The sequence below is a fragment of the Numida meleagris genome, chromosome 4, assembly GCF_002078875.1.
Source record: "Numida meleagris isolate 19003 breed g44 Domestic line chromosome 4, NumMel1.0, whole genome shotgun sequence".
Taxonomy (NCBI): Eukaryota; Metazoa; Chordata; class Aves; order Galliformes; family Numididae; genus Numida; species Numida meleagris.
This window is the reverse complement of record NC_034412.1, coordinates 14285954-14296037: the sequence shown is the minus strand read 5'-3', so window position 1 is coordinate 14296037 and position 10084 is coordinate 14285954. Positions and strand designations below refer to the sequence as shown.

General features: G+C 52.9%; 1 protein-coding gene and 1 long non-coding RNA gene across 2 annotated transcripts in view; both read left to right on the top strand.

The window, feature by feature from the left end:
- ZIC4 (Zic family member 4) overlaps window positions 1–3225 on the top strand; it is a 5782-nt gene extending 2557 nt beyond the window's left edge. The window contains exon 2 of the mRNA XM_021393699.1: window positions 2819–3225. Coding sequence (XP_021249374.1) covers window positions 2819–3225 — 407 coding nt within the window. The remainder of the gene's footprint in view (window positions 1–2818) is intronic.
- On the top strand, window positions 3832–10078 carry LOC110398986. Its single transcript, XR_002438795.1, has 3 exons — window positions 3832–3911; window positions 4852–4974; window positions 9853–10078. It is a non-coding gene; the product is annotated as an uncharacterized LOC110398986 (long non-coding RNA).

The window sequence follows — 10084 nt, the reverse complement described above, 5'->3', positions numbered from 1 at the left end:
GGTGGGGGGCAAAGCGGAGCTGGGTTCCTCTCCTCGTTCTCGGCCCCTTTGCGAGAAGAAAGGAGCGGCCCCGGGTCACGCAGCTTGCAGCCGGATCGGAACAGGTACAGCCTTCGCCCGGCGGAGCTCATCCCCTAATGACGGCGTTTTTCTTAAGTAAACAAACTTTTACTGCTCTTTAACGGCCTCACTGTTTGAAGTCTCTGAAGCAGAAAATGGTTAAATTCTTGGGGAAAGTGACCTACATCGGCGAGGCAGGTTCAGGGCAGAGCCGCGACCGGAGCTGTGCGTTTATTAAACATAATTCCGCGCGTCTGTACTTTTCACTTTAACATTCCCGGTGATTAATTGCTGTATTGTGAAAACTCCTGCGGGGCCTTTATGGTTCCACCGTTTCTATTAAACACCCAGAAGTTGTCAAAAGCGAAATGTTTCTGAAACCCTAATAGAACTCGCTACAAATTATTCATGAAGACAGTTCTAGATTCAACAGGAAAATTATTGCCTCCTCAAATATTAATGACCGCCGCTCTCTCCGGGACCGGGGAGGGCCCTCTGCCGGGGCTCGGCTCCCCAGGCCCGAGGTTCCCAGGGTGGGGGGGGGCCGGGCCGGCTCCCAGCATTGCCTCCCGGCGTTGCCTCCCGGGGCCCTGTGCGGGCCATGGGGCGCTGCCCGCCGCCCCCGCTCCCCTCCCGCAGCCCGAGGCCGCCGCCTCCGGCCCCCCGCCCCCCGGAGAAGTTGGTAAATACCTTAATCCACTCCCGGAGACGGGGGATTATGCCACAATTTCCGAGCAGAGAACGGTTTTGCGCAGCTACAAGTGGGGGGGTAACATGGCGGGTTGGGTCCTGCGCTTCTCCATCGCCCGGAGAACATTCTGCGCGTCCTCATCGCCGCACCTCTGTGCCCGGGCTGCCCTGGGAGGACCGCACCGCGTCCTCTCCCCTGCGGGTGGGGTTCCCACGTAAGAAAACCCGCTCTCGGGAAAGGAATACTGCTCGGCTGGCTCCTCTTTACCGAGGCGTTCCGAGAATGCAGCCCGGGCAGCTGCGGAAGCGCTGCCCTCTCCCCGCTGCTCTCTGACTGCACGAGGGTTGCTCGGCGCCTCTCTCACGGGGTTAAGCGAAGTTTAACGTTTTTCAACTCCGGAGGAAGCGGAACGCGCCGCAGCCGCCTTTACCTGATTGTAACTCACGTTGCACAACCGGAGTGCTTATGAGGATGGCTTTCCCTGGGGCCTCCTAACTTACTGCTTGCTTGTACTACACTAATATCCTTGATTTGTTGTCTCAACGTAGATGCTGAAGGTCAAATTGTTGCCTTACGTGAAGCTGTAATTAGATTATATGCGTGCGTGCATATGCACCGCTGTATACCGACAGCGTTTTGTTACAGACCCGCATCAATTTCTCCGAGACCTTATTTTTAACCTCTCCCCCTTCTCCCCGATGCCAGGTGTTTACCAATCCTCTGTGCAAATGTTAGCGGAGATCGTCAGTGGGTATTCCGGAGGAAGGGACGCGCTCGAAGCGCGGAGCCGTGAGCCTTTTCCCACCCACCTTGCATAAAGTGCATTCATGTGAAATATTTGGAATGCTTTCCTTTATGTGGCCGTGCTCACAGCCAGCGCGAGGTGGGCTGCGCCCCTCCGAAATTCCATCGTGACGATCCGCGAGGGGGTAAAACCAGCCAACAAATTAAAAACCCAAAGCCCGGAGCTTTTACAAATATTCCAGGTCCCTTCCACCACACACGCCATGATGGGAGCCCAAGGGCTTTGTTTGTACTTGACGATTAGGGTTCGGCTGCACATCTCGTGGTGTCCCCCGCTCCCCGATACTTTTTGGCTTTTGGGGGTGACGTTATTTTCGCATCCGGGTGCTGCTGGACCTGAGCGCTCCTTGCCAAGCTCGGTTTGCAGTGTGCCATTGTCAGTGACAATAACGCAGCCGTCATTTCAGCCCGAAGCTCTCCGTGGCACGTTTCCTGGAAAGCTGCCTCTATATCGTGTACCGTGCCCGGTCCACACCATCCCAACTTGCTCGTGACTTTGGCAACATAATTATATTTCTATTCTGCTTAACGTCACTTATCGTATTACCCGACAAATTAATCCAGATCGCGATTCCTTCCATGACTGAATAGGTTCAAATGAAAGGAGAACGCTACCCCAGACAGAGCCGTGCCCCGGCCTACTCGTTCTCCTGTGGAATCGCTCTCGTTTCGCCCACACCATGGATGACTTTTAGAAAGATTCTGTGCTTTGCCATACGATATCAGCAACTGGGCAGCGGGGAGGGGAGGGGGGACGCGGATCTTCCGCAGGATCGTAATCAGTGCGAGAAAGGAGTGCGTGGGATGTGATCTGGAAAGGCGATGAATAATATTTCCACGTGCACCTCCGGGAGTGTGAGAAATGTATTTAACGTAAAAAAGCTCCCAGGGATAAATCACTGCCCGCCCTTTCTGCAGGACACTGCGGTCCGCAGGGACAACGCGCATTGTTTACTCGGAACGAGCACTTGGCCTCTAAGTTTTCCTTATCTGGGGGCTTTGTCTTGTGCACAAAACCCCACGCTGACACCGAGGGCAGGGGCGGGAAGAGCGGCCCCGAGCCGGCCGGACCGAGTGGTCCTGCTGCGGGGCAGCGTGGGCACGAGGGGAACGCGGCGGGGAAGGGCCGGGGCAGGCGGGGCCGGAGCGGAGCGGCCCCGGGGGAGCCGTGCAGGGCCGGAGAGGGGGAAAGCTGGGTCGGGGTGCGGGGGCTGCCCCGCGGCCCCGGTACTAACGGCTGTGCTCTCCCTTTGCCACCCGCAGGGGAGAAGCCGTTCAAATGTGAATTCGAGGGCTGCGACAGACGCTTCGCCAACAGCAGCGACAGGAAGAAGCACTCGCACGTCCACACCAGCGACAAGCCCTACAACTGCAAAGTGAGAGGCTGCGACAAGTCCTACACCCACCCCAGCTCCCTGAGAAAACACATGAAAGTGCACTGCAAATCCCCTCCTCCCAGCTCCGGCTACGAGTCCTCCACGCCCTCCTTGGTGTCCCCCTCCTCGGACTCCGGCCGGGAGCCCCCCGCCTCGTGTTCCCACGCCGAGCCCTCCGCGCCCGCGCCGCCCGCCGCCAACCTGAGCGAATGGTACGTGTGTCAGGGCCGCCCCGCGCCCCCCGCCGCCCCGCCGCCTCCGCGCCCCGCCGCCCAGCCCCGGCCCCGCTGCTAGGGAGCACGGCGGGCGGCGGGAGCGGGAGCGCGGCGGCGGGCAGCGGGAGAGGAGGGGACAGGCCTTGGCCTCGGCCCCGGGGAGGCAGAGCCCCGCTGCCGGACCCCGCTGCTCCCCCTCGGCCGGGCCAGGCTGCCTCCCTCCTTCGTGCACACCGCCCGCTGATCGCCTCGCTCCTGCCTGGCCACAGGCGCATTGAGTTGCTGCAGCTGTTTTCTTTTTTCCTTTCCCTTTCCTTTTTCCTTTCCTTTTCCCTTACCTTTTCCCCTTCCTTTTTTCCTTTATCCCTTTTCCCTTCCTGCCCCTCCCTTTCCCTCTCCCCACCCGCCGTGGTTTCACACAAATTTGCAGCTGTACAGGTTTTCTCTTGTCAACAGTTTCTCGTGCTGACGTGTTCTGTTCGTCCACTACTTTCTGTGAGAGTGTATCTTTTTTTTTTTTTTAAGAAAAAAAATATAAACAATTATTTGTTACCGAACTGTACAAAATTAATCCATTAAATTCTTTCGTTAATTAACTCTCTCGATGGACGTTTCTGTAAAGAATCTCCCACCGTTCCCTGCAGCAGCACGTAACAATGCATCCAGCTACAGCTACGTATTTCCCCCAGTGGCTAACACAGGAGGCCCAGGCGGTGTGGAGCTGCCCGTTCCTTCGGCGCTGACTCCCCCAAACCGCCCCCCCAGGTGCTGTGTCTGTCTGGGGGGGGCCTGGGGAGCTGGGGGCAGAGCCGCCAATGACGTCACGCAGCGGGTGGGGGCCCGGAGCCCCCCATCAGAGCGGGACCGGGGCCGCTGCTGCACGGCTGTGCCCCGCGGAGCGCTCCCGGCGCCGGTGCTCGCACAGCGCGGCTGGGGCATGCCCCGGAGCTTAAAGCTAGACCCTACACAAACATACACGGCTCACTCCTCTAGGCGAAATAAAGAAGGAAGGAGAGAAAAAAAAAACAAAAACGAAAACAAAAACAAAACAAGTACACAAAAGACTCCAGTGGGGTAGCTTGAAACTGCCGAATGGTACCGTTTTAATTACTTTAATGATGTTTAAGAATAGCAGATAGTATAGGCAAATAAATAGCACGGGCTGCTGGAAGGGGTTCCCACGGCTCGCTGGGTGCGGAGGGGCGGCTGTGAGCGCTTCCCCCGTGCCCTGCACACCCCCTCCGCCCAGGTGGCCGCGGCTGTGTCCGGTGTACGCACACGCACGTACACACGTGTGTGTTTTTAGATGTCAAGATAAAAGCGACAGGAAAACAGACAGCCGGTCAGCGGCAAACCCAGCCCCATCCTGCCGCGGCCGAATGTTGTTCCCAAGGCGCCAGGTCCCTGCTTCACCCGCACAAACCCGACAACTTTTGGGGTTAGTGTGCCTCGCTCCTCGCCGTGCGTCAGGGCGAGAGTGTATGAGTGAATCTCTGGGTCGGGGGAAATGGGTGCGGAGCCCACGCTGGGGACTGCTCCTTTCTGCCACGCAGCCCCAAACTCACACGGCAGAACCGGAGCCGGCTGTGGGCAGAGGGCCGTGTCCATCCTGTCCCCAGCTCTGTTTAGTTCTTTATTTCTCTATTTCCAGAAGTGTTTGGATGTGCAGGCTAATCACCTTTAATTTTTCATTTGCTTGTTACAGATGTCTGCCCCGTTGCTCTCAAGGTAATCTAGACAGACGCAGCTGAAAGCCTGAATCTTATGCCTTAGACATCAAAGAAAGCTCGCACAAAGAAGTATTTCTTCACAACGGTGAATCTTCATGGTAAGTTAGGATTTCTATGGCAATAGGCAAGTCATACTTAAATAGTGAAAGGCGAAGTCTGGAGCCCGTCCAGTCTTTTCATTAAGGACATAATATTTACGTCTAACGGGCCCTTTTTCTTGTGTATACAAGTATATATTTTTGTTTGACGCGAACTAAATCATTTTCATTTAATTTCCGGTAAACAAAACCCACGCGAACAGGGCACTTGTTCCAGATCATAATAAAAATGGATAAGAATGTCGGGAAGAAAAGGCCCGCCTGAACCGCCGCCTCGGCTCACTTTTGTTTCTGCTTTCTGCCGGGATCAGAGAATGCGTTTGGGATTTGAGGGCGAGTTTCTAAAGGCAAGGAAATGGTTTTTAAGGGGGAAAAGAAAAGGAGAAAGGTCTAATCAAGCTCGGGTTGTTCAAAGGGCCTGATTTTGGGGTTGAAAGTGTGAGTTTTATGGTGCATCAGCATGCCACGTTAGGATCGCTATGGTAATGAGGAGAGCAATAGCAAGCGGCCTTCAAAGGAGGCACACTCCATTTGAGACAGTCTATTAAGATACATTTGCACTGACCTTTGGTTTCATGCTAGCTTAATACACTCAATCTGCCCCTCGCTACGGACATGCTTCCTCCACCCAAGGCCCTTCTGCGGGGCTGGGCTCTGCCGGGCTTCACCCCCACCCCGAGCTCCCCTTATTCCCCAAAAGGGGAAGCTCCGGGCTCTGGCCGCGCTCTCCTGTCCCCCAGCCCCTCGGTAGGACGGGGAAAAACCCCTCTGGTGACCGGCCCACGGAGGGGCTGCGCCGGGGATGTCACCGCGACCCGCGGCTCCGCTCAGGACTCGGCCCGAGGGACCCCCCCGCAGCCCCCGGGGGCGGGGAACTTGACACCCGCACGGCCGGGGCCATGGGCGCTGGGCCATGGGCCCGGGAAAGTTAGAAGTCCATGTTCCAGTAATTGTCTTGTTGTTTATTTTATCCAAGTACCCTGGTGAATAGGGGAAAAATAAACACGGTGAAAAAAAATTCAAACAGTTGAGTCGTCTTTAGTGCCAGCCCTTGTGGTTGAATAAAAAGGATGGTCCAATTTCTATTGAGCTGAGAAATCTTTGAAGTGGGAGTTATTATCTGAGAAATTCCTGCTCGTCGTCCTAACAACGCTGATGAAACGTAAAAGGTTCTTTGTCAGCGATTTGTTCTCCTCTCTGTCAAACTCACCCTGCCCGTTAGCTTTAAACCGTTTCTAAAGAGATAAAATCAAACTTTTAAAGATAACTTTGGGGGCCCAGAGGGTGCGGAAAATACCAAACTACCGAATCCTGTGTATAGAGATACATCTGGATCTACGTGGCCGTGTCTGTGTGAAACTGTCTGCGTACAGATGTCCATAGACGTCTGTATGACCCTACCGCTCGAAAGTTGAAATGATGTCCATTTTGGCATTTTATCCTCTGAACTTTTCCGTCTAATAAATTATTCCTCCACATATGCTGCACAGAATGCAGCTCCTGCGAGAAGGCAGAAACGTTGGGTCTCGTTGCCACCAGTATGTGACCAACAAACGTGTTCTTTCACTACAATGAAAGCAACAGCAAAGACATCAGAGTAAAAGTCTTTGATCATTTGAACAGTCCGAATACCTATTAAGCGTGTATATACTGCGATGTATCGAAGTGGTTAGCGCATTCAAAGCGATGGCTTCCATATGCTCCCATGTTTTATCGTCCGTAAGTGTAAAGATAGCCCGACCGCATCCCTTTTGTATCTTCATCTGATAAACATCACCGTGTGTACTGATGCCCCGATCAAGATTTATTTAGGAGTTTCTCATCGGAGATCCTTAAATGCTCTGTTTGTAAAGCGAATTCCTCGAAGTTGTAACTCATCGGTGTACTTCTGTTTTAGTTGCTACAGAGTGATCTGAGCCCAATTCCGCCGTCCTAAGCAACCCCAATAATTTAATGGGACTTTTCCTAACTAAAGACCGAGTCAAACTGCGGTGGAGTGGGTATTGCTATTATTAATATTATTGTTATTACTGATTCCGGATCTTGTCGTATTTATGGGGAAATCTGCCACATCCCTCGTGAACTGTACAGAGAAAAGACGTCTCTGAAAATGTAGCTCGCAAAAACATTTGCAGTGTTGATATACTGTATCTCTTTCTGACTTCTTAAATTCCGTCTTTTCCTTCATCACGTGTTTGGTAACGGAGGAACCTTCTGTTGTGCGCTTGAACACACTATTTATTTTTAATATTTGGATTTTTTTACAATAAATATTTATAAACGTATCAATTCTAGGGTTATTTTTACAAATGTGCACTTTTAAAAATATGTGTTTGTACCGACGATGCCGAGCCGTTCCCAGAGCGCTGTAATTCGTCTTTCTGTTGGTTTTATATCCGTTGAAAAAAATTTCTCGAAGCAGTGTACTGTCAATGTGGTGTACGATATAAGGTGTGTTTTTTGTTGCTCTTTATCCGCTCCTAATGTTAATCGTTTTAGGTTGGCATTTGCATTAAAAGAACAAAACCATACCAAACCACCTCTTTGGCTTCATTTCGGGGATAGCTTTATTTTTTTGTTGTTCAGAGCAGGGAATTCCAATGAATTCTTCTTTACACGTTGCCCAAAGTGTAGCATGCGAAAATAGAGCCTGGTGCCCCGAGTTCCCCCAGTGAGCCCCGTCCCTTTCTTGTCTCGCCATCACTCCGCGGTTCCGGGCGGGCTGCTCCGCGCTCGGGAGGTCCTCGATCGCCGGGGATGGGCGCGGGGCTCCGTGTAGAGTCCCCCAGCGCCGCTGCTCCTGCTCCTGTCCCATGGGGGGTGTTCTCTTGGCAGGGAGGCGTGGGGTAACATTGAAGAAATTTCCCCCCTAAGCTAGCCCCTGACACAGTGCCACGTATTTTATGAGTATTTATACAAATATATTTAAGAGAGGAAATCAATTCATCAGCGGAAGTAGCGCGAAGATAACCTTTCCGGGCCTTTCTTATTGCACGGACTGATTTTGACGCCTTGCAGCTCACAACTCGCTCAGAGTCCCCTTGGCAGGGCTGCTCAGAGCCCAGCTTTGCCATTTGGGTGGATGCAGCCCTGGGCACAGCAGCCCTAACCCCGGCCTGCGCGGTGCGCATGCGCGCTGCCTTTACTCCCTTTTTTTTTTTTTAATGGAAAACTTGAAAGAAGTTGACTAACACACAGAGATGACAAAAAGTTGGCTTTGGGTGGCACGAATATTGTCACTAAGAATGCGTTTGACTACAGAAAGAGAGAGAATGAAAGACGGTAAAGAATTAAAGGAAGAAAGGAATGAAAGAAAAAGAAAGGAAAACATTTTTGCTGATGTGTAGAAGACAAAAAAATGGCACAAAAAGGCAAGGAGGGTTAACAGTACATGCTAATTAAAGAATACAATTCTATGGTCTCTAATGATTGAGCGAAGACATGTACTTATTGCACTTGACTGTCAACAAGGGAAGGAATGTCCCCTCAGACAGCATGGTGAGAGACGTGTGGGCATTATTAGTGGCCCTTTAAAGACATTGCCTTTTCTTTCTCAATGCTGACAAACCATTTTGGAGGGAACCATCCCCTGTTGCTTCCTATCATCGATCCCCGTGCAAGCCCCTGCATTGTGCAAGCGCATTAATTAAAGACCATTCATTTAACAAAAGCACATTGTATGTTCAGGAAAGGAAGATTAGAAATATGAATCAGTAACCAAAGCCCATTTCCGCCGCGGTATCGGGAGAAGTGGAGGGGCGGGAGGTGCGGTCAGACACACTGAGTGGGGCTGAGCAGTTAGGGACAGAAGCCCCGAACCGGTTTACATTGCCAAGAGCCCGCTGTCAATGTCCGAATGTGCAGCGTTCTGCCCGGCCCTCCTCCCTCCGTTCCGAGGGGTCGGACCCGCAGTGACCCGGGGCTGAGCCCCTGCCCAGGGACCACAGCCTCAAATGGGATTTTCCAGCTGTCTCCGTGCGCACACGTACGGGCACAGACACAAGTGTACCGCTCATCCCTTCCCATCCCTTCGCTGTCTCGATTTTTGCAGCCCGAAGGGAAATCCAGCTGGTCCAGTCAGGCCGGCCGCCACACGCGCGTGGCTTATCGCGACAAAGCGGGAGAGGAGCGCGGAGGTTACGCGGGGGAAGGAGAGAAGCCGGCTCCCCAGCATCGCCCACATGACTGCTAAGCGGCTCCAGCTCCGCTAAAACCTCTGGGCCATATGTTGGTTTATTTATACCCTTTGTCTTTTCCTGTGTCGCCTGGTGCAAGGATATTCCTGGGATACAAATGAAAGTAAGCAGGAGTGAACAAACAAGGGAGCGCCTGCTAAAGGGATATGTAACATCGCAGAGATCCCAACAGAGCACGGCGTTCCCATGGTTATAATAGGGCCAGAATAGCAATTAAAGCTTTTAGTTAAAACCCTCAGATTTTTAATGCTGAATGACACATTGACTCCATTTTCTCGTGGATGATTTAGTGTTTTTCACAATTACTCTGGGGAAGGAGAAGGAGGGGGGACGACAAAAGTCACCGTAAAAAATAACTCGTTCACATCAGAAAAAAAAATAGCACAAGAGATAAAGGTGTTCCTAATGATGGCAGCAGACTACGAAAACCTCCGCATTTTCCCCGTGAGGCTGAACTGGGTCTCATCGCGTTCTGATCTCGGAGCCACCCCGGCCCGAGGAGTGGGAGAGGGTCGGGATCCGCTGCTCCGGGCATCGGGCTCCTTCCTCAGCCGTGGCTGGGAGCACGTTGGGCAAAGATGAAATACGGAGACACTTTTTAATTTTATTTTTGTTTGATTTGATTTTCACTAAAATAAACAGGACGCCCAATGAATCTGCTATTTATTTTTCCCCCCCTCAGGTCAATGCCACCCAGAGGATCGGCTCTCACTGCTGCCAAACCTGCTCCGGGTCGCTGTGCCGGTGATGCGCGGACGTGGAGAGCCACGCCGGAGTGCCCGGGGAGAGGGTGGGGGTCCCGAGAGAGTTCCCCGACGGTACCGCACTGCCGGCGCTCCCTGCCCCCTCTCTGCAGCCCCTCGGGATACCTGCTCGAGCCCGCCCTGAAGCCAGACAAAAGCGCACATCTCCCC